General features: G+C 46.4%; 1 protein-coding gene across 2 annotated transcripts; it reads right to left on the bottom strand.

Annotated features, from left to right (window-relative positions):
* Nucleotides 1-277: 277 nt before the first annotated feature.
* TNFRSF11A (TNF receptor superfamily member 11a) lies at nucleotides 278-26,906 on the bottom strand. 2 transcript variants are annotated; one of them, XM_048939785.1, is made up of 10 exons: nucleotides 26,773-26,906; nucleotides 15,816-15,897; nucleotides 15,418-15,543; nucleotides 14,743-14,886; nucleotides 13,586-13,679; nucleotides 13,135-13,229; nucleotides 12,247-12,354; nucleotides 10,533-10,582; nucleotides 8,042-8,879; nucleotides 278-4,237 (listed from the first exon to the last, which is right to left on the bottom strand). In XM_048939785.1, the coding sequence occupies exons 1-10, from the start codon at nucleotides 26,830-26,832 to the stop codon at nucleotides 3,870-3,872; spliced, it is 1,965 nt and encodes a 654-aa protein (XP_048795742.1). In that variant the 5' UTR covers nucleotides 26,833-26,906; the 3' UTR covers nucleotides 278-3,869. The 2 variants fall into 2 exon arrangements, with proteins under 2 accessions (XP_048795742.1, XP_048795741.1); XM_048939784.1 differs by having other exon boundaries at nucleotides 279-4,237; nucleotides 10,533-10,585.
* Nucleotides 26,907-27,525: the final 619 nt, after the last annotated feature.

Genomic DNA, 27,525 nt, shown 5'->3' with positions numbered 1-27,525 from the left:
TTGATTTGTCCCTCACAGCATTTTGCTGATGTAAAGAAACATTTTTTACTGTGTAAATGGTTTGGATAGACTGGAATTATAAGGAGCTGTGCAAATGCACCTCCCTTTCTCCAATCTTCCCACTCAACAAGGTGATTGACACTGCAGCACGGAGGCAGAGTAAACTCATATGGCAGGGCTCTGGGAGAAATAATTTATTGTATAGAAACAACTCACTCTTCATTCTAGAAAGTAAGACAGCACAAAGGAAGAGAGGAGAAAAACATCCCATGACAATCTTTCACTCTGAAATGAAGCTTATTGCTGTTGGTGCTGAGCATTCAGGTGGCCACTATGGTCACAAGCAGTCTGATTTTCCAAGAGATGCATGAATGCACGTGGCAGATATTCAGCATCCTGGGGTGGCGGTGGGTGAGAATCCCCCATGAGACCAAATTCTGCTGGCAGAGCTCTCCCATGCCCACATTTGCAAGTGAGAGTGCTGCAAAGTGCTGCCCTGAGCAGGCTGTGGGGAGTGTGTGCCTTTCAGGTCAGGGGGAAAGATCCCCAGTGGACCAAAAGTATCCCTGGGCTACTCAAAAGGGTGACAGCCATTCAGAAGGAGGCTGAGAAAACCAACTTGTAAAGCTCAGAGCAGTTCAGCCTTCCTCACAAAAACCTCAGGCAATGTGGTCAAATACACTTCCATTTTACAGTGGCTATAATTAAGTGTCTATTAAGAACACATGTATTACATGCTCCAGAAATATCTTTTCCACACAAAGAATTTGCAGCAGCTTACCGTGTTCGCTGGCACGTGCTGACAGAAAGGAATTCTCCAACACTGTGGATGGTTTTTAAGGCTAATTTGAATGGCTAAAACTACAGTTCTACTAAAATACCTGAGGAGCACAAAGGCAGCCTTCAGCAGGGTTTCCTCTTGTAACAGACACAGCGGTGCAGTTGCTGAGGTACCACTGCTATGGTAAGAAACCTGGAGGAAGGGAATGGGCAGGTAGAAGTGCCACGTGTGCAGTCCCCTTGCAGAGCAATTTCTCATCTGCGTCTGAACGTGCAGCAAGGCACTGAGATTAACAGCAGTTCTTGTGCATATTGATCTTTAACCCCATACTGATTTTCATGGGGTTATGAACAGCTGCTCTGGTGCATTTGAGCACAAGCCTGCTCCTCATTTTCCGATGGTAATACAGAATTTTGTTAAAACAATTCCACATATAAAGAAGGTTACAAAAGCCTATCCAGGAATGTTTTTGTATTAATGATTTATTTTTGTAAAAACGAGTGTGGGCAAATAATAACATATTTGATTCTCTCCGTTAATTCAAATCTTCACTCATTCTCAAATAGGCCTTAAGATTTTTATTACCATTAGTTATGTGTATTACAATAGCAGCCAGAAGCCTCCAAGTTAGTGCCCAATGCACAAGGCCCTGTTGTACAAAGTCATGTTAAACACCAGCCTTTGCTCCAAGCTGACAACATGTGAAGTCACGAAGGTACAGAAGTCCCTTTTGGGGTCCATATCTAAGCAGCCAGGCAGAGACCTGGGGAGCATGCAGCACACTGATGACTGTGATATGGCTTCTTCACTTTTACACAGGCTTTGGAGGAAGACCAAGAATTGGACCTTTCGGTGTGTTTCCCATACGGGAGTGGCCAAAGTGCTGAGATCCCAATGACCCTCTTCTTCATGCCTGCTGCTGATCCCATTTTCAAAACCCACTCAGCAGAATCCTATAATTCAGCGAGGGAAAAATCCCTCACTGACGACAACAGCACAGTAAACTTCCCATTGTCTTCTCTGACACCAAGATTTTGAGCCTGCTCCCTGGTGGTGCCTAGAGACCACAGGATGGAGAAGGAGACAGACCTGTGTGCAGCTGGTCCACCCAGAGCTGAGCGCACTAATTCAGTCCCTCCTGTCCTTTAATTGAACTGGCCGAATGGTGCCCTAGAAGAATGCTTTCTGTAAAAATACGTCTACAAAACTGAAGCAGGAAAGGATCTGCACAAGCTGGCATGAACCTGATGTGCAATTCTGCTTCCTTGTCCCCACTGCACCAGTGCCTGGAGGATACAGACGCAGGCCTGAAGAGGCTACAGTGAGGTGGGTACAGGATCCAGCAGGAGAGACAAATCAGTACCACAGATAAGACAGCCCCAGTTGCACACCTCCTTCAAAGAGGAAGAGGTAGCACTGGCCATCACTGAATGGCACAGCCTTCCTGCCTGGCTGAGCCTCAGGTCAGATGGCCTGCTTTCCTGAAGGCCACACAAAGGTGAAAGGGATTCGGATTGGTCACACACCCCTTCCCCCAGCAACCCAAGAGAGTCTCGCACAACTGGGCTGAGCTTTCCACCCCAGCTATATAAATAATGCAGAATTATTCTCCTGAGAGATGAGGGAGGCTGAGGCCATCCTTTTGTTCTGTGGATGAGAAGTTCATCATGACACAGTGGTCACCCTGTTAGCTTCATGGGTTCTCTTCACCCTCAGAGCAGTGCTACTGCAAACAGCTTTAATAACTTTCTAGAGAGGAGCCCTCCCTGCTGAGATCTTTTTTGTCAGAGCAGATGAGAATACATTTCAGAGATCCCTTCACTCTGGCAGGAAACAAGCACTGATCTTCCTATACGTTCAGACTGAAGTTGCTCCTGCAACTCTTGTGCATAAGGAAAACATCAGAAAATTACCCCTAGTCAGGAAATGTAAAAAATACCATGATTTCTTCTTGGGGGTTCCCTGAGGCTCTTTTCCCTTCACCTTTCCACAGTGGCTGGTGGAGGAGGCTGAAGGATACAGGATCTGAACCAAAGCCACCTGAGTAGCTGAGACTCTACTAACAATCGCTATTATTCTTTGAATCCAATCCCTTGGTCCTACAGCTCTAAGTGTGACAGTGGTTACAGTGATTTCAGCTCAGACAGGCTGAGCTCTGGAAATCGCTTCACGCTGCCTAAATGAAGCGCTGCTTATAAATGAAAAGATCAACGGGAATGACAAATTTGTTGTGGCAGATGAAGGAACATGTGCCTGACCCTCAGCAAACTCCATCTTCAGGCACTCCCTCCCTCTCCTGTCACTTGGGAAATGTCTGCAGCTAGCTGTCCTAGATCCTTCCTTCACCTGCTAGCCGTTCATCTTCAGCTGCAGGGGCTTGTGTTCCTCTGAGGAGATGCAGTAAGGTGGCAGTGAATCAGGGTTCAAAACTATAAAAATGCTTCTTGTTCAGGATTAATCTGATGCACTTTCAAGGCATATCAGTGCTAATTTGCCTGTTACTGTAACCCAAGGCAGTGCTATACCAACTCACACCCACAAGTTAGCAAGGGGCAGGCAAGGATCTTGACTGTTGTGCTGGTTTAGGACTGGAGCTCCTGCTACATTTTGATGAGAAGGGCTGAAGCAACCTACTCCATCCCTGCCCTGCCAGGTGGGCACCAAGCTCAGCAGCAGAGGTGGCCATTGCTTCCTTCTCTCATGGGAGGTATCGAGGATGACTGAAGTCCCAGTGAGAGGGATCACCTACAGAGCTATTACAATTCCCACCCAGTAAAAAAAAAAATACCTTGGTCTGGAGCCCCTTCCAGCATGCTGCCCCTCTCCAGGAGGGGACGACTACTGGTGATCCACGTCCTCCCTCTCGCCAAGTCCCCCAGCCTGAGTTTCCCTCAGCTGTCCCTCGCTGCTGTTTGGGAAAGTCATGGAGAACTTGCCACCCCGTTGAGGAGACAGGCGGCCCGCAGGGCCTGGCCTCCCAATCCCAAGTCTCCTGGAGGACCCCGGGGCCAGCAGCGCTCTCGGAAGAAACAAATCTGTCCCAGCAACCAGGATCTGGGGACGACCCCTCGTGGGATGGTGTCTCACATCAGTTCAACACCTTCTCCGAGCTGTGCCCCAGCCTGCCCTCCTCTTGCACGGGCGGTGAGGCCTCACTGTGCCGGGCCAGGCTTGGCACTGGGGCTGTGTGGTGCCGCGTCCCGCCGCTGCCCACTGGGATGTTGGCATGCAGCTCAGCGCACTTCTCCTTGTAGTGCTGAGCATTGCCGGCGAAGGTCTCGCAGCGGCTGGCGTTCTCCTCCTGCACTGGGCTGCTGACGTTCTCCTCGGCTGCTCCCGAGGCCACAGCTCCCTCCTGGGAGTTCTGGCTAAGGTAGACGACGATGATGTCTCCCTTGAAATTCATTACTTGTCCACTGGAAATAAACGTGGAGTTACTATTTCCAGTCACATTTCCTGGGGAAGGAGGGGGGAGAAAAGAAGACAGGCATGATTAATATTTTCTCTCATGAGGAGGATGTTTAGCACTGTGAGTTCAATCTGCTGCGATAGCTTTGCTTTTGTTCCATGATTTTTTCCCCGTGACATAGGGATGCTCTCATAATCAATGCCTTCCACGGGGCTTTCTCACAATTTCCACTTGTGCCTCCTCAGGATGAAGCCTGTTGCTTCAGGGGGGCTGTCTGTGGCATCTGGGAAAGCTGTTCCTACATGCTGCACTGCCACAAGCGAGAAAGTGTGATAATCTCATCCTCCCACTGCCTCTGGACACATGAGCTACTCGCAGACTGCTCCAGTTAGTGAGGAAACAGCTATTAGTATCTTGTTTTCCCCCCTTGGTACGTAATCACTCCTAGCGTGTAGACAAAATAGCAGGTTTAATCAATAAATGCTGAAAGATTTAATGTCAGGCCATTGCAGTCACACGGAATGGAGCTTGTAAGATTACCTTGCATTGTCTGCGTTCCCACACAGGCACATCCCAGCACTCCCCCTGTGCCCACATGGACTTATTGGGATACAGCCCGCTACAGGGAACAGACAATCTATACACAGCAACCCAACAGTGTTATGGTTTCAGCAAGTCTCCCTGTAGTCAGAGAATTTTCAGTATTTATTCAATCTTTCTGTAATTCAAGGACTGGGTCACTGACTCAAGTGACAGCAGGACCAGGCTGTGGAATTAACAAACTTCTCTCAGAACAGAAAGAAAATATCCAAGAACAAACTTTAAATGACAAACTAACAAACGTCCCCAGAATGAAATAAAACCGACCAAACCAAAGAGGAACTCTCAAAGCCTATGAACACCACTCCTTATAAATGCTTTTTTCCCACTGAGCTTCACTTAATCACAACTTGCAGATTGACCATGCATCTCTTGGGATATTTTGTCATTTTCTTAATGCTTTTCTAGACATGAGAGGCACTGAGCACGGCCCAGCCCAGAGAAGTGCTGTTTCTCCAGCAGCCGAGAGTGCTGCTTACATCCCCAGGTGCTGTTTATACACCACTGGATTTCACTAGAGCTGAGTGAAGACCTCATGCGATACCCAACCAAGCGTAGGCAGTACTGGAGCATCTTTCTAACAGCTCCCCTCAAGCAATCCTATTTATTTCAGGTAAACCATCACACCACTGGCTCTTTGCTTTCTTTCCAAGTATTGCTGATGAACACAAGGTGTCAATTGAGTGCTTTCCACAGGGATTTTTCCCTCCTAGGTGCTTCCCCTGTGTTCAGGTTGCTTGCCATCAACACAACTGTGTCAGGCACCATGGGGCTACAGCAATACCTGTTTGCCTTTGCATGGACTGCCTTTCACTCAAAAAAGGCATTGTAAAAGTTCACCTGAGCTCAGTACGAGATTAAGAAGAGCAAACGGACACAAGAACTTCCTGGGTTGCACTAAGAAACGTGCTTCCAATCAGATAACATAAAGGACTCCTTCAGAGGATAAATGAAGGCATTGCTGCCTGCAACACTTCAGCCTTTCGATCTCTTGATGATGTTAGTTACAAAAACAGATATATTTTTGTGGTAATTATCTGCTAGGAACTGGAACAATGCAAGTGATTAATTTCCTCAGAGCCATCTGATGTTGCTTCTTGTAGCTGAGCTGGGATGGTGTGGGCTGTGAATGTGAAGGCTCTGCAAAGCCATCCCTAGCCATGAGTCACTGAAGTCCTCCACCACTCATGCCTGATGCTGAAGTCCTGCACAAGGTCTGAGATGGCCAAGATCCAATGCTCCACATTCTGACTGCTTCCAGGCTGAGGGAGATCTGAAAGGTGCTTGAAGGCTCCTATCAATTACTATCCATGAAGCCTGAATGACACCTGTCCAGAGGTTTGCTTTGGTTCTTCTAGGGTTATTTCACATCAGGGGCAGATGTTGCAATTTCCCTTGTCATTCTGAGTACTAAGAAACTAAAACCAAAAGTCCATGGAATTACCCACATCATTTTTCTTCCCATTTTTTCATCCACCCACTTTCATACAGTTCTGCCTTAGCACAGCTGCATCCAAAGTAGCTGCCTGAAGAAGCTTTGTTACGTATGCATATTTATTGCACCTGGGCATTTCACAAGGCCCAGCAAAATGCTTTACACCACCACAGCTCCACCAGCAGCCCCAGAATGAGCTGGAGAGTGCCACACCAGGGCACCCACCACGCTACAGGCAGACAAGGCCACTCCAGAAGGCACATCAGCTCCATCCTGACTAAACCCACACTCTTACTGCCTGCGACTCAGCCAGCACCTCCAGGCAGTTATGCCAAGGTTGGGGTGAACCAGGAACTCTCCATGTATGCTCAGGTTTCACCAGATAGCGCGATAGCAAGTACACAGCCAAAGGTACTGACACAGTGAAAATCATTATAAAGAATTATGGTGCAGAGTGAAGATAGCATTCGCAAGCACTTAAACCTGCTTGCCCTCTTGTTCCTTACTATTTTCTCTTCCTCTTCTCGAGCGATTCAGAAAGAAAAGCAGTACTTCTGCAGTGCCAGATATGACTTGACTTTCAGTAGTACCTCAGAGTCACCTTCCACAGAAATAAAATCCATCTTTCTTTGCTACTTCTGACTTTTGTACACATCAAGCAGTGAAACTGCTTAAAGATTTCAGGAAACTGAAGCAGTAGAAAGAGTGTCTGCTCTTAGAAAGATCACTGCACATTACGAGATTCCTGCACAGCACTGTATGTTTAGAAGGGAAGGGCCTTCAAAATTTCACTTGCGGGTCTTCAAAGTGTCGCTTTTGGTCTTTGGCAGATTGACAAGAATGCCTGCATAAGAAATGTTAAGGCATGATGTGGTTTTAAAGAAGGGCAACTGCTGATGATCGCTGTGTGTATTACAGTAACACTCAGATGTCCCAGACAAAACTAAGGTCCTGTTATGCTTGGCAGTGCACAGGCAAATAAAAACAGAGCATCCGTCTTCAGGAGATTATCAACTTGAATGGCTAATAAGATACGACAAAAAGATTGCAGGCTTTTAATAATGAAGAAAAGAGACGTAAGTTTCGTCCAGAAAAGGCTCATAACTTGCCTTCTTTGGTGGTTTTTATCCCTGTTTTCATTTCAACTATTTTGCTATATTCCCTGAACTAGTAACTTAGGAGCCAATTAGAAAACTGGAGACATTGGTGTTTCAAAGTTGTTTAGAGACAGAGCGCTAATATTTAGAGGAATAAATGTCTATATGAAATTATTTTTAAGTGAATCACAAAATTCACCTACTTTTGTTTATATATTATATATGTATAAATATAAATTGCATACATTAGCAATTTAAAACAAAGAGAAAGAGCTAAAAGCAAAATATTGATCATTGTCTCTCAGACCCAACCATGACCAGCAGGTTACAGCTGCAGCCAGTTCCATGGACCACCACGTGACTGTAACTGGACTGCAACCTAATGGCAAGGGCAAAAATGCACATGCAGGCTGCAGAATGAAAATATGCCCTTCAGAGTTGTGCATCTCTTCTCACTTCAGCCCTTTGGTCACTATTCTCTCCTCTTTCTTAGTCCCCTACAGAGATCCCTCATAGTGCTCATGCTACATGTGAAATTCACTGTAAACCAAATGGCCATCCTATTTCACTTCTGTCTTTCAGATTAGCTTCAGGGCAACTAAGTGAAAAAGCACCATTTCATTTTTCCCTTCTCCCACATCAGACCTTCTGAACAACACCAAATTAGCACTGAAGTTAACCCTACACAACTGTGTACAGGCCAATCCCCATGGACTTACCGGATGCTGGAGGGAGGTCTGAAGTGCTGCTGTTTGTCCCTGAAGTGCTTCTGTTTGTGTTCTGGTACTTTGTGTTGGTACCATCAGAAGACACATCTTCCATACCATGGTCATTTGCTAGAGGGCTCTGACCAGCAGAGAGAAAATTCAAGCCACAGGTGCACTGTGCGTAGCATCCAGTTTCTGGGGAGGTGGAGGCACCAACAACTGCAGCACAGCAGGGTCTGCTCCCCTTTCTGGGAGTCTCCTTGTATGAAATGCCACACCTCACACAGATCTTCTCTGAGTCACGGTTCATTGCGAGACGATCTGTGTCTTTGCTGTCAATTTCCTTTGGGCAACCATGGGAATGCTGGCAAGACCTCTGGAGGTATTTGTCCATGGTGGCATGTACACCATCTGCACCAGAGGAAGGGTCAGAGCCCCGAGGGATGGACACATCCTCTGTGCTCCCGATCCCTGAAAAGCACTGATTTAAGCTATCGTTCTCCCCTATCTCCACCGGTTCTGAAAACAGTGACAAAGTTTTACTGTCAGGCTGACTCAGTAAAGGTAAATAATCGGCGGTATTGAGATCTTTATCCATATATTCATCTTCCGTGGGAACGGGGGAGAAATGGTCATCATCGGTCTCAGTCCCCACGGAGATCTCCTGGAAGGTTCCCCCAGCCCTGCAGGGTGCCGTGCCTGGGCTGCCATGCCTGCACGTGGACTGAGCACAGGGCGAGCTGCCGGGGGCAGGGGAGCCAGCAGGGCCCAGGAGACGCATGTCTTCGGAGAGCCGCGGGACGGTGGTGTTCGTTATGTTTACAGTAACGTAGGCATCTCTGGATGGCTCCTGAAAGAAAGTTGAAATAAAACTGTATTTAATAAAGGAACTGGTTGAAGGTTGTTTTCTGAACGAAGAAGAAGTAGGCGTGCCTTTATGCTTCCTCAGTGTGGAGCTGATGGCATTGAGTGGCATTGCTGGATTCCATAAAACATAATCTCAGATAATACAGTTGGCCAGCTCTCAAGCATCACAGAATCATCTCAGTTGAAAAAGACCTTCAAGATCATCAAGTCCAACCAGTCAACAGAGCACCTGAGAGTTAATAAACCTAGAAGGGCTGCTGGATTCTGCTGTTTCTTGTGGACACTGGTTAGACCTACCTGACTGCTTAAAAGGTTTGTAACTCCTCTGAATAATCTACATCTGTGAAGGGCTGTTGATCTGTGAAGACCTCACTGTGAGCAAAATCTTTATTAGTAACCATAAAATAGTAATAGTAGTAATAACTGATTCAAATATTGGATTGATTCAGAGACGTGCTAGAAAAATAGAAGTCAAGCAGACAAGGTTGCTTTAACCTGGAATACTTTAAGACAACAATTGCAAATGCCTGTGACATCATTTTGCCAATAGTTTTACAGTTAAGTTATATTTTTGGTTGAAGCTCCATAAAAAATAAAGATTTGGGAAATACTTCAAGGGTTCCCTTCAGTTCCTGCCAGTCATGCATAATGATGGGTATTTGGGAACCGCTACCTTTCATTTCTAGCATCTGTTCCCTTCCTCCACAGTGGAGGACACAAAGTAAATGCTGCCAGCCACTAATTGCTGTTGATTCACTCTTCTGTCCCGGAGGATCTGAGCAGCTGCCAGTGCAGGACATTGCAAGAACATTTATGAGACAAAAGAGGAACTGCCTGCTCAAAAAGCTGCTGGGTTTGTTTTCTTTTTTGTAGCAACAGGACTTGAGTGTTACCACATCTAAGCTAGACAGAGCTCTTAGACTGGCAGGTGGGGCAATGGAAGAGCATGCACGTGGGAGCTAGGGGACCTCAGTCCGTGTCCCCGATGTCAATCACACAGTGCACACGCATGCGAATCTTTGCTCCCAACCAAGAGTTTCAAGCAAGGGCATCTGAGGCTGTTTCAGAGCAAAACCCTTTGGAAGGTCATACGCTCTTCACACACGAGGTTTTTCAGTGACTGACAGAATTAAAGGGGCTTGTGGCCATTTCCTTTAGCTGATGGCTCTGTTCTTAGTTCCTTGAGTGTTCAGCATTCCTGGTGTCGCACCAAATCCAGGTCTCTCTCCCATGAGGACTCTGGTATGTAAAAGCATGCAACTCATGTTTAGTTTTTCCCAGCCCTAGAATTCAGAACGGCTCTCTCTTAGGTGAGAGTCTCAGGTGTTCAGTAGCACGGGCTCACGTTCAACTTTCCCTTCTAACGAATATTTAATCATCACAGAGACTGTTACCACTGTTAAAGCTGGCTGAAACCAGAGAGCAGGTTCAGAAGCCATTTGAGAATCTTGATTTCATAAGCCTCACATTTACAGAAAAACAGACCAAAAAAGCCAAAGCTGTAAGTGGCTTTTGAGAAACTCCAAATTTGTTTTCTAGCCAAACACTAATATGAAGTCTAAAGTAAGGAGGGGTGTCAGGAATGTTTTGAGGAAACCATAAAACAGAGGGAAAATCTTAGTGCCCCTGACTTTACCTTTGTTCCTTTCATTTGGCTGCACACCTCGTTAGCCCAATTCTGTAGATCTGCTGTAGGGAAAACGAAAGAGTAGCTGTAACACAGAGCAGGCACTGAAACTAGCCACAGACCTAAACACCCACAGTCATTCACGACCCATAATATTATAGTAAATGAAAACCAGCAAGACTGTTTTTACTGTTCAAGTGTCCCAGCATCAGGCTGTCTGAGGATTCATTCTAACTGGAACAGGGATGTATTTCTGTGGAACAAATGTTTCCAAGCTCCTAAGATAGATCACGTTAAACTGTGTTCCACATCAAATGGGGTTTCTTTCCTTGTCATATGTCACCACACTATGACTGACCCGATACCGACCCACTTAGAACAGTGCAGTCTATTTCAAGAGAAGTCACATGGATGGCACAAAGACCATTCCCAGACAGGAGTGAGGAGACTGGAGAGAAGAGGGTAAGCCACTGAAACCACGGGATGGCAGTCTCAAGTATAGCATTCCACGTAACAGGGATGTACTTAATTAGGAAACACAGTTTATCGAAGTATCTCCCATGGAAAATCTTCAAGTCGAATAATGCTTTAAAGCTGTTTTATAGAGACAGCAATTCTCCTTGCTATTTATGCTTTCAGGAGATTGTGCAGGGCTTAAGTTTTGCTTTAAGCTTGCACTGGTTTTTGTATATCCGAAGATAGATAAGTCACTTAGCCCCTGTCACTTCCCAGCAATGACGCTGTACCTCTGATGTCAGGTCTGCACGTTTATAATCAGTCCCCAAAGGCAGACTCAGGAAGAGTTTCTTCTTGAGCCTGCAAGTCTCTGGTACTCTAATTAGAAGGATCTACTGTGCAAAGGCAATGAAGGACTGTCACTGCAGAGCACCAGGTCAATAGGAATGTTAAGTAAAGAGCACTCTCCCCTAACCTGCTGTGCATCATAAGTATTTGCTTTGCAAGGAGAGTCACCATTTCCTTCAGCCCATCCCAGGAATTCCAGATTTAGCACAACCCATGTTTAGTGTGGTAGAGGCAGCATATTTCTAAAACATGGGCTGAAAAATACCTTACAAGGGTTGCTGCCTTCCCTTCCACTGCTCCCAAAACATTTCATAGATTTCTGGGGCTTAGGAAAGGAGATCGAGAGAAAAATACGGCAGGAAATGCTTTCCACGTTTAGGGGAAGAAAATAAAAAATGAAAAGAACACTAAGACTATGCTCTTAACTGTGAAGACCCACATCTTAACACAGATTCGAGTAACTGCAGGAAATTTTTCTGTCCTATTCACAATATACTCAAAAATCCAATGTTATCCAGTGTATCTTCACTAGATTATATATATATATTTACTATTTATGTTACTCTCCCCCTGCTTTCCTCTTCTGTGCCAGGCAGTGCAAAGTTACCATGCTGATACACCACCCTCCCCCACCCCTCCATCATACATGTCGTGGCTACACCCAGTCTCAAGGCACTCATCTCCCTGGCACAGCTGGCTGCAGGAAGATGCTGAGCAAGGTGCATTATGCATAGGTGTAACATACTCCTGCCTATAGGAAAGATTTTCAGGCCCAGCTTTGTGCTAGTCAAGACATCCATATGGACAGGAATTCAAAAAAAGTTCCTGAGTTTCATATCTTGGTGGGTACCTGTGAAAACAGAGTGCACAAATAGACACGTAGCTGTCACATTCACACATAACATTAGCTATCATGTACCTGTCAGCTTCTTCCCCTTATTCTTGTAGTATACGATGAAGATGACAATGCCAATTAGTGCCACAAAAAACAAGATGACAATCAACACATACAAGATCTTGTTTGTTCCTGTAAGGTTTAAGAAAGATCATACCATCAACATGTTGCTGTTCTCAGCAGTATGACAATCCTTGCTCCTGTCATTTGCTTTTCCACAGGAGAGCAGTTTTGTTCTTCCTAACTGATTTTCAGTTTCTATAATAAGGACCACACTCTAGCACTTATGGAGTTGTGTGACAACCAGTCTCATTAAAGGTACATGGTACAGAGCCATCTCACTACTTAGGGTCTGAGGGAGGTATGACTCAGCCACACTCCTCTGAAAGTTTTCTTGCAATCCACCAGCAGCCTATGGGCTGTGCTTACTCTGTCTCAAGATGAGAGGGATGCATAACTTGTGGAAGCTACAGAATTCAGACAGCAAAATTTTGTCCTCGTCTAAGAATCACCGCATGCTTCACAGGATAGAGAAGAGGGCAACTGGCAAGAAGGGAACATTAGGCAGGAGACACAAGAAGTCAATGGCCTTTCTGTTAACGTGTGCAGAAACCGGCAGGCTGACAAATGAAAGAGCAGTAAATGTGATGGAAAAATGATGGATGTATAATAGCAACACTGCTCACCATGCAGCTTCAGAGAGAAGTGAGAAGCACTGCTTAGCACTGGGCATGGGCCCTAGAGCTGCTAGGCTTTAAAGGTAAGATTTCACAAGAGCTCTGTCTTGGTCTACAGCTGATTCCCATTGACTCATCCACAGTGGGAAAGGAGTTAAGCTAGCCAAAAACCCTAGTGAACATATATTTCTCCTCCCTGTACTTTCTAATAGATAAGCCCTATGAGGACACATACCATATTCTGGTTGCTCAGCCATCTTCTGCTCTGTACAAACTGCATCCGATTTATCAGTCCCAGGGACTATTTCTGCCAATCCCAGAGCTGAACAGCTAAAAAGGAAAGACAAAGAAGCTAGAATCCCAAAGACAGAGCTCATTGTGGCTCCTACATTTCTGCAGAGTAATACTTTCTGCTGTAAAGTACTCTTGCATTTCTCCATCCTGAAGCTCAGACACCTTCTTTATCTTCATCTATGTCAACTCAGCAGTTACTGTCCTAGCTGTCTTTCTCCCACCCCAGAAAGACTTGAGATCCAACATGAGAAAGCCCTTATCTCTCTCCAGCCAACTGACATGCTCTATAAATGCCACAGAGAAGCAGAGACACTCCACTGAAAAGTGTGTTTGCTCAAGCTTCTCACTGCCTTGTGGCTGTAATAGGCTTTTTGGAAGGCAAAGTAACTTACTTGGTCCAGGATTTACACTCATCAGTGGATGAAGCAACCTCTGAGAAGTAGCCTCTGGGACATGGCATACAGTCTGTGTCCTTATCTTGTTGCACTGTGTGTAGCAGAGAAAGAAAAACATCACCACTGAGTTTCTGTGAGCTCTTTCCAAGTGAGGGGAAGGTGACTATGTTCCCCCATCCTCCCACTCCACTCCCACCCCAAAAGCTTCCCTGAAGATAGAGGGATCTAAAATTATAATAAAGCAACAGTGACAGTCACACGTAGGCAGAAAAAAGTGCTCAGGTGAGAGGAGCACATTCCCCTGCACGATCAGAATAAAAAATGATCAGGCACCATTTCCAGTTATTGCAAAATAATACACTGCTCTCATACGAGTCCACTTCCATTAACTTCCTCTTGTCAATGCTACAACACAGGCAGTGACGTTAACTGATGTTGTCACTTCTGTGAAGCCACAGTGAACAAAGTTCTGTATCACGGTTTGCTAGATTGCAGGAAAAACACCACCACTCTGCTCCAAGCCCATGCAGCATTTCGTCCTCTATTGCTCTATTGTGTGCTGAATTTTCAGTGATATAGCTGTTCCCATTGTCCATTACAACCCTGAACTTAACCATCTCCATTTTCCACCCACAAAATACCTGCATTTTGCTTTCTGTCCGATGTGGGACTAAATTGTATGTCTGTAATAAATTTTTGCATTGCATGTCATCTAAAGCAAGGAACGCTTGCGCTACCTTAGAGGTGTTTATTGCTTTTAACTCATAACATCATAGAATGGCAAAACAAAGCCATTTGACAAAAACTGATTTCAAATCTGACCGCAGCAACAACCACCAGTGGATCACTTCTTTGAAGCTGGAGGCAATGCATAAATTAATGATCCACAGTCAGGCACCTCAGCAAACACTAGAAACGCACTGAAGACCTTGCTGTTATTGCCATGCCCATGTAAAAGCTGGCAAACCTCACTTGATTCAAGATTTTACTTTAACTACAAAGGCAGAAGCCTTTCAAATGCAAATAGTCCTGGAGAGTTACACACAGTAGTAATGCTCTGAGAGTCTACAGTAGCTACTCTTTAATGTCACAGCCCACACAGTGTAGGCCAGAGATTGGATGTTTCATTTGTATGTCCCCTCTCTGTATCTCACCAGGATGCACAATTCCAAGCCCCGGAGCACAAACGGTGTTTCGCTGACAGCAGTCGCAGTCCTCGTTCCAGTGGTAACCTGTGGTACAGGCACACTGCCGCTGGAACGTGCTGTTTCCTGGGTTCACCTCTTTCAAAGCCTTCCCTAGAAGAGAAAGCAGATGGCAGTAAATATCTCTCTGATAACAAGCCTTGAGTTTACATCCTGTTCTACCTATTTGCTTTGCTCGAATGCCAGAGGTGAAACCACTCATGTTAGAGGAATCTTTCAAGAAGCGTAGGAGGCCATTGATCAGCCTCACTGATTGGGCTCCTGAGCAATACTTTTCCTTGTAGCTCCTGTAGAAAATAAACAGAGCTTTTGCAAGAGTGAGACAAGGGCAGAAGTGAGTGCAAAATATGCTGGGCAGAAGGACATTAAGATCCAACTCACAGGGAGTGAATGGCCTGACTGAAGATAATCTTTTCAGCATCATGAAGACCATATTTGCAGTGTTCAGCAGTGCATGGAAGCAAAACCCTCTGGTATCTGGGGACTTCCCCATCCACCAGGTTCTTTTGTGCAAGCTGAGCACTCATTGCCACGCACCCAAAAGGAGGATATTCCCTAGATCCACTTGCCCATCTCATGCTTCACTAATTTGGATTAAAAAGTTCTCCAGTATGAACAGCTCACCTTGGTCACATATTTTATGTAGCAAGCATTTGTCTTCTTCGTTCCAGACATCCATATACTCATTGGGGCCACATGGCTGGCACACACTGTCAGAAGTCTCAGTGCATTTAGCAGACATATACTTTCCTGTGAAGGAGAGAAGGAAAAGCAGATAATTTGCAAGCTGCACAGCATTTCTCTGAGCACTCTGAGGGAAAATGAGATAGGCTAACACTGCTGTGCTACTGGGGACAACCATTTCTTCCTCCTGCTCCACTCATTTCCTCACTCAGGTGAGGAATCAGAGTGGCACTGAGACATCTGTGAAGCTCACGAGAGCAAGTCGCCTTACTGACCTCCAGAGCTGTTTCTAAGGAGCTTTTCAATTAGTGAGGCAGTACAGCCCAGCACTCACATACCTGGCTCACATTTCTTGCAGCACCGTCCAGAGTATTCATAGTGTTGTTCACTGTCACATGGCAGAGTGCTTTGTAGTGACAACTGGAGAGGAGAAAAGACAGAGAGGGCATGAGACCCAATATACCCGGAAAGCTTCACACCTATCTCATCACAGTGCTGAGAGAGAGAAGCAAAAAATGTCTCCAGTGTAGCATTTTGTAGCCGAGCAGTAAAGCATTAAACATTTATGACTTCAAACGTTCTTTGTAGACAACAACATGGAATACAGCCAGGTGATAAATCAATCATACCACAATCCTGCAATTGTCACAAACTTCTGGCATGCTATTTAACCTTTTTTTTTTTTTTTTTTTTTACAATACTCGATTATTTTGAACCTATGACTTCAAGACAATTGTAACAAACAAACAAAAAAAGGTGTTGACATAATTCTATGGTCCCTTCCACGTATACAACCCCAGATCAAGACCTGGGTCACTGACAGTTTTGAAATATGGCATGTGGCAAACAAATACGGTGAATTATTTACACCCTTTGAAAAGAAGAAGTTCAAGAAGTTCCCGGCTTCCCACCAGAACACACAACACTCCTGGCTAGTCCCACAAAATGCCAGACCTTAATTCTGCAGCTTTTTATGGCTCCCAAGGTGCTCTGTAGAGGTGACCTCATTTAACTGAGGCAGCCACCACCAAGGCGATACAAACTAAGCCAACAGCCTTCTTTCCAAATACAAAAAATCCAACACAACCCAACCCAAACAAACCAGGTGGAAGTGCTACACGTGAGGCCCTTGCTTTGGGAGTCTCCTGGCACTGGTGCTCCATGCAACTTCAACACCTCACATCCAGCTGGTGATCCTCCAATTGGTTAAATGACTCCAAACCAGCACATAGCAAGAAATTGCTCATTATGGTTGAATGCCGCTATTAAAATCTCATTTACTCAATTTTTTACTTGGAGAAAGCTGCACCAGGACTTCTGCTGCTGCTCAGCAAGAGATTTGGCTGTCTAATAGTGCATAAAAGTACTGTGCCTGCTGATAATTGCTTCTATTCCACTACTTATTGTTCTCCCCTGGTTTCCTCCGTGTCTTTTCCTCTCCTCTTTCTTCCTTTTCTAATCGCATCAACTGTAATATCTTGAATATAAACTATTTTTCTCCAAGCATCTTGATCTTCTAATGCTGGGACAGGTCTTGTGACTTAAAACTGATGAAAGAAGATGACTTTTTTTCTTTAAAACACTACCTCCTGGCTTGGAGTTTGAGCCATAAGCTGGTGCATGACTTGCATTTACCAAAACTGTGCCTGAAACAGAGTAAGTACCTCAAGCCAGAGCTTTTCAGATCAGCTTTTTTAAGATGTTAATAAGCCATTTTTTATCACTACAATGATCCCATGTGAAATTAAGAGTTCAATCTTGCAAGGACACTTCTTTTGTCTTATTGCTTCCTTGCCTCTTTCTTCTCACTTATTAGCAGTATCTTGCTTTTTGATCAGATCATACATTTTCTGGAACAAAGATTGCATTTCATGTTTGCACAGCACCACACACAGAAGCATCACCTACCATAACATAAATAAGCACTTCCATACTCTCAAAAGCTTTCATTCTGCTTTATTCCTGACAGCCACCTTGTTCATCTTCCCAATTACCAGGACAACAACCAGTGCTGGTGAAGCAACAGGTGATCTATGAACAGAAAGCTGGCCAGGCTGGCAGCTGAATGGGGATGCTGCTCAGCATCATTGGAGACACTCTTGAAATGCTCCAGTAATGCAAGGAGCTAAAAACAAGCTCGACAGAATGGGGCTCACACTATGCTGCTTCCCTGAGCAGCAGAGAGAAGATCTTGAGCAATCGATTCCTATTCCCAGGAGTCTGAAGTGCCAAGAAAAGCAGTGAGACCAAGGATGGATCCAGCCACTTGCTTTATCAACAGAACGTTCTTTTCTTCCTTGTTTGCCCCAGTTTGAAAGTTCCTCTTTAGAAGAAAAGGCTAAAAACTGAAGTGTCAAACCAGGGCAAAGTTGTCCCGTTTAAGGAAGGATATGCAAATCTGCTGAAGGACATTCAGCAGAAGGGCTTGGAATAATTTCTGAGAACCAACACTCATCCTGAAAAGAACAAGCAACCTCCCTGCGCGGAGGCCAGGAGCATATGCTAATTGCTCACTACCTTTTGTAAACTGCTTTGGACCTTCCTGCTTCGTAGCATGAAGAGGGCAATTATTGCAAAATACTCCCAGCTGCAGCTGCGAAAATCTATGCTCTGTGTCAATGAGCATTATCCTCTGCGACAGCGTCCTTCCCCTTTTGAGACAAGGCAATGCATTTACAAAGCTGCACTATTCCTTCTTTTATTTACCTCAATGAAATAAAGACAAAGCTATCAGTGTCCGTTTGTTAACTCCCTTCTGAGCTCACAAAGGTGAAAGACTGGCTGGACCTGCTGAGTGTTGAAAGAAGAGCATGGAGAAGATGGGAATGGAAACAACAGAACCTTCACATTTTCTTTGGGTAGATCCAGTGATCTCGGAGCCTTTTCTTAACAGGGCCCCATTGAAGTTCGGTTGTTCCTTGTCCAATCATCTGCCAGAGGACTGCAGAGCACTGTCAAACAGGACATCAGCTTTCTGGAGGGTGCAAGAATCCAATACTAAGCACATGTGCTGCCAGCAGCATGATGGGCTGATGCTCCACCAGCACCAACACATTCCCAGCCACAGCATCCATCTGAGACAAGGAAGTGCAATTCATTTCACAGAGGAGGAACTCTGGCCCAGAGGCCAGCTAGCTTCAAAAGGTGACAGGAAATTAGTGGCGAAGCAGGAAAGAGAAACAAGTCTCCAAAGTCTTAAGCTTGCCCAGGCAATGGTGATTTTGACGTCGTGGAGCTCTTCTCTTTAAAGAAGGGGCCTCAGTGAAAGCAAAGATGCCAACCTCATCTGAAGTAATCACACAGAACAAAGGAAACCCAAGCTGGTTATTCGTTTAAGTCTCACTATTGGTAAATGTTTGCAGTAAATACCACCGCAAGATGCGAATGAATGTTTTAAAATGGCCTAGGTATCTTCTGCACATTTAATTTATCACTTAAAATGTGTGCAAAGCACACATATTTGTACCAATTCCTGAATAAAGTTAGCTGCTCTTCTTTCAATTGGTTTTGAGCAGCCTGCAGTAGGGGGTCCTGCTAGAACAGGGGCTGAACTGGAAGAACACTGGTGGTCCTTTCCCTCCTCAGCCGTGATAAACACTTCCTCAGAAGAATAAGACAAGAACACCCAACAGGAGAAGAATCCAGAGAAAAAAAAACAACATATATCCTCTGGGCTCAGTGGATTGTCAAAGGCTGTTTGGTAAAGCATGCCAACACCTGCTTACCTTCAAGCACATGAGTAGCACCACTGACTTCCTTGGAGAAACATGCGTGCTCCTGTCAAGGTTTGCAGGAGGACTGTACTTTAGTGCCAAGCCCTTTTTTCCTCCCATTTGTTGAAAAGAACGCTAAGCAAGAGTGTGCTTGTGCTCGTAGGGTCGGAGAACTTCAATGAGTCAGCTGCAAAGCACAACCATGTTACTTGGGCCTTGAAAAAACACACACACAGGTGCTTCTGAAAGGGGAACCAGAAGCATTCAGATTCCTGTCCTCGGGCTTACGGAAATATTTATTCTCGGTGCTGTTGAGCAATCGGGTGACAGCAGAAGCTGTGTGTCATGGATGCTAAAATTACTTTCTCACTCAGATGAATATTCAGACGGACATGTCGGAGAAGATAAAGTTGCACGGGCCTCTTTCTTTTAAAAGAAAGAATCTGGAAGAACAAGCTCGGGGGTTTCCACAGCCTTTTTCCCATGTCATTTCTGAACAAGAACCTGAGGCCTTAATGGGGACTGCTCATTAGCGATAATCTTAGTTTAGAAAAGCTGAGATGTAAAGGGACACGCCAAAGCCTATCTACCTCAAGGTGACACCTTTGTGCTCACTGTGGTTTTTTCTGGAGAGCATTCAAGATATCTCCCATCATTTCACTGAGCAAAGCACATTCTTTCTCCATTTAGTGCTGCCAACCCAAACTACCTATGGGAGAGCAAACTCAGGTGGCTCTGGCCTTGCACACCACTTGTTAGTTGAACTCTGGGCCCTGAACATATCCATACTACTTGCTTTTGAGATTCTTAGCCATACTTAATGTACTGCTACAATATTTCTACGGCTCCTTGGCTTGGGCTTTATTTGCCCTTGTCAATAGGGCTGAGCTCTGACCAACAGTTTCTCAGGCAATCTGAAGTAGACCCTGCAGCCTTGGCACCTTGGCCTTCAGCAGGGACTGGCTTCACTGCCGATACAAAAAATTAAATTAGAACAGCACGCAAGTCACCACCACACAATTCCAGTTATTCACTTGCAGGTCTGTAATTCAACACAAAAATTTCAGATTGTGAATGAAATGCTTTTGGTGATGTCAACTTTCCAGTGACCAGTAAACCACATCACAAAACTACCATCACGTGGTAAAATATAGCCGGGAAATGGCAACAGCTACCGACTAAATATTATTCCAATCTTAAAAATAGGTCCTTGAAACCCTGCTAGAGCCTGAATACCTAAAGAGGCCAGAAGGAACATGAAGAATAAAATAGATAATAAAGAGATTAAGAGAAAAATGTAACTTGCAGCCAGAAAGCGGATAAGCAGTGGTCAAAGCTCAATCCTGACTATTCCCATTGCCTTTTGGTTTTAACATGTGGTAAAAGCAAGCATCTGAGCAACAGGTCATGCTCCACAGAGGGGAAGGAGCAGCAGTCAGTGCTGCTTGCAGTGGGTACACCATGCAAAGAAGTGTCACACAGACCATGCTGGCAGCAGCATGCTGAGACCGCAGGGATAGCAGTTGGGAGATGGCTGAGAAGATAGATGGTGGGACTGAATGCAGCCAACTGAGCACGTCCATCGTGCAGCTTTCTTTTGCTGGCTGAAAACTTGCCATCACATGCCCAGCAGATGCAAAGTCATCTCCACACAACAAGCTCCGGGCTTGGACCTGTGTACTGTGACGTGCGTCTGCCAACACGTGGCATCCTGAATGCATCAGCCTGCTGGTCCTCGCTGCCACAGTCACTCAAAGACTGGCAGCTACTAGGTAGGGAGCTTTAAAGATGAATCAGAGAGCAGAAACCCAAAAGCCAACCAAACCAAAATATTTAACAGAGAGGTTTGGTAGCAACACAACAGTCCCTAACAAGCAGGAATAAGAACAACAGAGTAAGGACACAACCAAAGCTACTACATAGCTGTGCTTGTGAGGAAAGTTGCAAGGTCTCCCTCCTAAATGAAACAGGTGCAACAGCACCGCTTACAAGGAGAGCTCAACAGTCCCAGCCCTCCAGGCACAGCGTCAGCCACTGCTGTGAGTAACCTTTCACCCATTGGCACTTCCAATTAGAATCATTATAAGGCACTGGAGACATTTACAGGGAGTGCTTCAGAGGATTACTTGTCCATGCTTCATCACTGAAGTTGAATATCAATGCAGAAATAACCACGAGAGATTTCCAGGGTCTGTCTGCACTGCCTTCATCGAGAAGGAATCACTGCTTTTGCGAAGGGACGCAGGATTGGGCTGAGAAATGGTTAATTTACTCTTTTAGTGTCACCATGAGGAACCAACTGTGCCGGGGTTCAGCCAAGTCAGCAGGAATACCCCTCCCCGACTTGATGGGGCTTTGGCTGATTTCCATGATGAGCCTGCTTCACTACATGCAGTATTATAGCAGGGGAGAGCTTTTTTCTTCCTGTGAGAACAGATTCATGGAATCATCTCATTGTTCTTGCTGCCGAGCAATGAAAAGTTACAGAGAACACGATGCTCGTAAGGCAAAACTATTTGGTGCAGCAAAATAACAGGCTCAAAATAGATTCCCCTGTGTGCTACATAAGCAATTTTTAAGCCTTCATACGAACCTAGTGGCACATTTTTCCCTATCTGTACTCCAGATTAATAGGTTGCCTAACAAAACTTCACAGTATTTTTTTTTCCATGTGAGACTTTTTCTTTTCCCTCCATTTTGACCACTGACTAAATATACTCTGCACCAATCTGCAGTCACAAATGTTGTTCTTTGTCATTCTTGAACAGCTCCTATACACTTCTTTTTCTTTTGGAGTAGCCACAAAGCGGTCAGGGTGAATGACCTCACTTTTTTTTTTTTTTCTTACCCCTCCCCAGCTAATTGGCTCTTGCAGGGTGGATTAAACCAGCTTGGCTCTCCCACCACGCACAGCCTCTCCTGGTCCCTGCCATTGGGGTGGGGAACAAGAGTGAGGGTTAGGAATGGCATGGTGGCTGTGGGCTACAGGATGTATCTGCTTCCTTCCCAGCAGGCCTCCATGTGACTTTGGTGAGAAGAGGACAGGGTCCTAACCTGCTGTGATTAATGAGTCTTCAGCTGTGTTTGCAGCCATGACATCCTAAGCGCTGTACAAACAGAGAAGAAAGCCAAATCCTCCGCCCAGAGAACTCATAGCCGGCACAGACAAACAGAAAGGTAACTAAAGGGAGAAATGCAGAGCAGCTGAGGTAGGTGTGCAGGCGTAGGACAGAAACCAGAGTGTTCTGGAGTGCTTAGCAGCAGCTAGCACAGCCCCGTGGAGTGGGGCTGAGCCCAGCACGGTGCCCACCACCATTAAGACACCACGTCACAGGCACGATGCCTCGGCACGGTGACAAATGGGCAGTGACCCACCAGGACACCCACACTTCCCTGGAGCCCTGACATGTAGCCAAGGCCACCCTTGCAGCCCACCCTGCAGCTTTCAAGTTGCTCCATCCCACATCTGTGTGAACTTTGGGCTGTGTTTAAAGACTAAGTCATAAAACAGGGCAAGTTCTTGCAGGCAGACTATTGCATTACACAGACAGAGGCCTACCCAAGTCCATAGTGCAACCTGGTTAAACAGAACTTAATTTTTATATTGCATCTATAACACACAAATGTTTGCCTTTGTGCTTTCCATCAGTAATAACGAGCCAGCCTCAGAGCAGCTGCAGCAGAAGCCCACAACTGAAGGGATGGCATGCCAAGCTTCCAGTGAAAGGAAAGGGCAGCCTTTGCAAGAACACAGCCGCAGCTGAGGACTCAAAGAACCATACAGCCCAGTTTCTCTCTTCTCCCTGCTGCCCACCTCCTGTAAGCTAATCAGACTCATTTAGGTTGGAAGAACCCTTACAAGCTGTCTAGTCCAACTCCCCTGCAATGAACAGGGACACTTACAGTGAGATCAGATTGCTCAGAGTCCTGTCCAGCCTGGCCTTGAGTGTCTCCAGGGATGGAGCACCTACCATCTCACTGGGCAACCTGGATTCTGCTGTTATGAGAATTACTGTATTTATTTCTTTGGAATACAGACAGGGAACCCTGCTGGCTTGGTCACTGCAAATGCCACCAGGAGCCCCAGTCACACAGAGGGGAAGTGGGCAGGGAGCAGCAGGACAGCACGTGTCACCCCTTCACTGCATCTACATGCGTTCCTCCTACAGCAGGGCTTTCAGCATTTCAATTCAGAGGGACAGACAGGCACATGCAAAGACTGCTCTGAGCAGTGCTAAGGCATAAATGCCAGAGGAGAATGCTCTGAGGTTTCTGTGACTTTCTGTGCCGTAAACGACAAGGGTTAGTATTGCTACACACAGCTGATAGGCTCTGAGTTCTACTGACTTGTGGAATGTGGTGAAGGTTTGTTTTGGTCCTGTCTGTGGGAAAGTAGAAATTACATCAGGAAGATGATGCTTAACATGAAAAGAGAAGCAACACCAGTTTCTTAAACCATGTTTTGGTTTGGTTTTATATGCAATGCGTTATTCCTCTTACACGCGGTGCTGTAAAATGTTTTTCATATAATCCAGCAGAAACTTTAAAGCAATAAAAAGTTCTCAGGTGCCTTTCCTGCAAGGGCATTTGGACAAATAAACTACAGTAACTTTTATACTGTTAACTCCAGAACAAACCCAAGGCTTCAGATGAGCTGTTACAGAAGTTCTGCTCTATCGAGTGATTCCTTTGGTCCCAATCAAAGCAGGAACACGGACTGGGAGGACCCATGATCTAACACAGCATGGACACTTCTATTATCTATTTTTTTCCCCTCTCACCTTAGAGTGCATTTTAGTTAACAGACAGATGTTGGCCAAAACTTTTCTAGATTATGAAGACTTCTAAATGTTCCCTGTAAAGCAAAGACTAAGAAGCAGTGGAGGAATCCCATTGCTATACAAGAGAATAAGAAGAGTTGATGTTACATCAGGCAGCTGGGTATTTGTATTGCAAATACTGCGTATTTGTAAATGCACATTCTAAATGCACACTGTAAATGCAGACTGTGTCTCATAAAGCCTAACGCCGTGTCCTCTGACAGCTGCCCAGGATGCATCACTCGGAAAAGATCATCTTGTGGCTGAAGCACAAGACAAGAAGGGTGAGCTCTGCTCCCAGCAGTTCTGCTCCACGCTCGGTGTGTGACCTACAGCAAGTCACGAATTCTCTGTTCCTGCTTCCTCTTTGGCGAAAATGATGACGATGATGTCTTTTCTCAGCAGCACCATGAGTACCCATTAACTTACATTTGCAAGTGTTTCTCATTCCTCACAGGAAATACATTGTGGATTTTACTGTCCTACCACCACTGTTCTGTATTAACACGAGTGCATCAGACAAACTTCAGCCCAGCTGCACGGATTCTCATAACTGGCTCCATCAGAAATGACAACCTGTAAGGGGATTACAAAGCCGCTGTTCAGACCAGTCAGCCAAAGGAGAACCTGGAGGACTTCTGGGAGCAGCATCTCTCCAGGCCTGCTTTGCATTTACCTTCTGGACTTGTCAGCTCTGTCACTGTTGCAGACAAGGTACTGAAGTCAACCAGCTCTTCAACAATGTATGTTTTTTTTTTCTATGCAAACTTAATGCTACAGATTTCCTGGAATCCCTTATTATCTTGCTTACTTGTCTGAAGCACTGGCCATGGAAAGATGCACCCCATGCACTTACAGACTCAAAACTAAGCACATGCTGAAAGCAGAGAAAAGACTTCACATGTTTGCCCCAAGTAAATATAAGTTCCCTGTTTTGCATCCTCTTAAAAATCACTGAATTGACAGACCTACTGGCTCCTACTTCAAGGTATCTAAAGCACAAAGATCTAAATTCCCAAGGTTAGAATGTAGCAGGTTTCAGGCAACAAGGAGATTCCAAAAGAACAAGCGCCCCAAAACAAAACAGCTCCAGAAGGAAGAAGGTGTCACTGGAACAAAAGTACAAAGACCACTGAAGTCTGCTCACCTCAGTGCACTGATCACAGTTCTGAAGAGCAGGCAGAAAATAGGCAGATAGAGGTTACAGATGAGAGGTGGGAGAATCCATGCAAAATCTATGATGGGCAGGTCTCTTTTGAAACACGCAGGCTTGTTCATATACATATGGAGGACACCTGGAAAGCAGCTATTTAAGAGAAGCCTAAGGGGTGAGAGTGGACAGAAAGAAACATATATTTTGGCGGGGAAAAAAAGGCTTGTGTGGTTTCAAGGCAACATATTTAGGAACAGAGATCCAGAGGGAAGGCTCTCAGGGCTATGTGGTCAGACATTAAATTGTAAGCTGCAGACAACAGAGGCTTTTTTCTTCCTCCGTAATCTCTTTTCCTTGAAGCTGCACCTTGCTCTCAGGGAGCCCAACCATGACTCACGCAGCACTACAACAGCACTAAGTTGAGAGAGGCACTTAAAATGACACTTGCACCTAATAAAGAGTAATGAGAGAGAGAAACTGTAGAAGTTCACATGAAAGAAGCACACACGGCTGACAAATAGTGATTAATGGGAGAAATAAACCGTCTGTAGTGTAGGAAGGATGAAAAACCTGCTAGCCTAGAAGGCCCGAGATAACCTGAAGAAAGAGGAATTACTTTTAAGCAGTTTAATTAGAAAAAGTAAAGTGAGAGCTCCTCCCTAACGAGGAAAGGCTGAGAGACCAGGGACTGTTAAGCCTGGAGAAGAGAAGGCTCAGGGGGGAGCTCATCAATGATTACAAGTAGCTAAAATGTAGACGCCATGTGGATGGGGTTAGGCTCTTTTTGGTGCCCTGTGACAGGCAGTGGGCACGAACTGGAACATAGGAAGTTGCACACAAACATGAGGAAAAACTACATTCCTGTGAGGGCGACAGAGCACTGGAACAAGCTGCCCAGAGAGGCTGCCGAGTCTCCTTCTCCGGTGATACCGAAAACCCGCCGGGACGCTTTCCCGTGCGACCTACAGGAAGGAGCCGCTTTAGCAGAGGGTCAGACTGATGTTCTCCAGGGGTCCCGTCCAACCCAAGCCCTTCTATGAGCTCCTCGGCACGGCGCTGAGGAGGCTCAGCCGCATCAGGAAAGGCTCCGCGAGAGCGGGGCGATGCCGGCGACCGCACACGACAGGCAGCCAGCCCGTGCTTCGGGGAGCGTCGCGGACAGCGCTCTGCCCGCCGGCACCCAGCGCTCGCTGCCGCCCTTCCCCCGGAGGCGCGGAGGCCGCTCGATGCGCTCGCACAGCCGCCCGGGCCGTGGGCTCCGCGCGAGCAGCTGGGCCACGGCCCACGCCCGATCGGCGCGGCTCACGACGGCAAGGGCCAAGGAGCGCGCTCACGCTCCCCGCAGTAAATCCGCTCGGCAGGGTGGAGCCTGCCTTCTTTTTCGCTCTACGTGCAAACGCTGCCCCTCAACAGCAGCGGGCTGCCTTCCCCGCCGATCCCCTGCCTTCGTTTGAAAGTATCAGCGTTTGCAAGAAGCAAAAGGCGCTCGCGAGTTGCGAAAAAGAAACCACCGCCACCACAAGAGAGAGAGAGACAGCGGCAGAGAGCCGAGGCGGGCTCGGGGTGCGGGGCGCTGGGAGTCGTCCCGCCGTCCCCGCGCTGCCCTTACCTGCGGGCGTCCCGCGGCGGCCAGGCAGAGCAGCGCCAGCCAGCCCGGCGGGCCCGGCATGGCGCCTGAGCCGCGCTACCGCCGGCCGGCACAGCCCCCGCGCCCCGGCGGCGCGGCCCGGCGCATGGGGCTGCCTACTTCTCCTTCGTGCCGCCCTTCCTCTCAGCTACGCGAGGGGAGAAGAGAGAAGAGCGAAAAAAAAAAAAAAAAAAAAAAAAAAAAAAGGGCCCGGCTGTAGTTCCCACAGCATTTCCTCAGACTTGACATGCAGGTTTTTTTTTTTTCCCCTGGTTATTTATTTATTCTCCCCCCTCCCCCCCTTCTCGTCCCTCCCTTTCCTCTCTCCACCCCTTTTTAGTCACCGTGCCCCGGCCTCGCTCCTGCCCACGGGCACGGCTCTCGGCGGGGTGCCCACCTGCCTCCTGCTGCCCACTGTGCTCTGGGGCGATGCTGCCGTGTCCTCCGCAACACCTCTGGGCACGAGGACATCTCTCTCAGCAGGATTTCAACTCGTATGATCTCTTCCGCTCGGGGTGTTCTATGTTTCTGTGGTAGTTCAGGATTCCGCTGTGCCTCTGCTATCCCTTACCCTCCTGCCCTCACGCAGCCGCCCGGCCTTCATGCCGTGCAGCCCCATCTGCCACGCTCACGTGCTGGAGTGAAAAGAGCGAGGAGCGTGCTTCTGACTTGAGTGAAGGAGAAAGAGATGCTTTCACACGTGTGTTTAGATTTAACCATTGGCCAGGAAAATGA

This window comes from Lagopus muta, chromosome 3 (genome assembly GCF_023343835.1).
Source record: "Lagopus muta isolate bLagMut1 chromosome 3, bLagMut1 primary, whole genome shotgun sequence".
Classification (NCBI taxonomy): Eukaryota; Metazoa; Chordata; class Aves; order Galliformes; family Phasianidae; genus Lagopus; species Lagopus muta.
The sequence above is the reverse complement of the archived record's forward strand: the minus strand, read 5'-3'. Positions and strand labels throughout refer to the sequence as shown.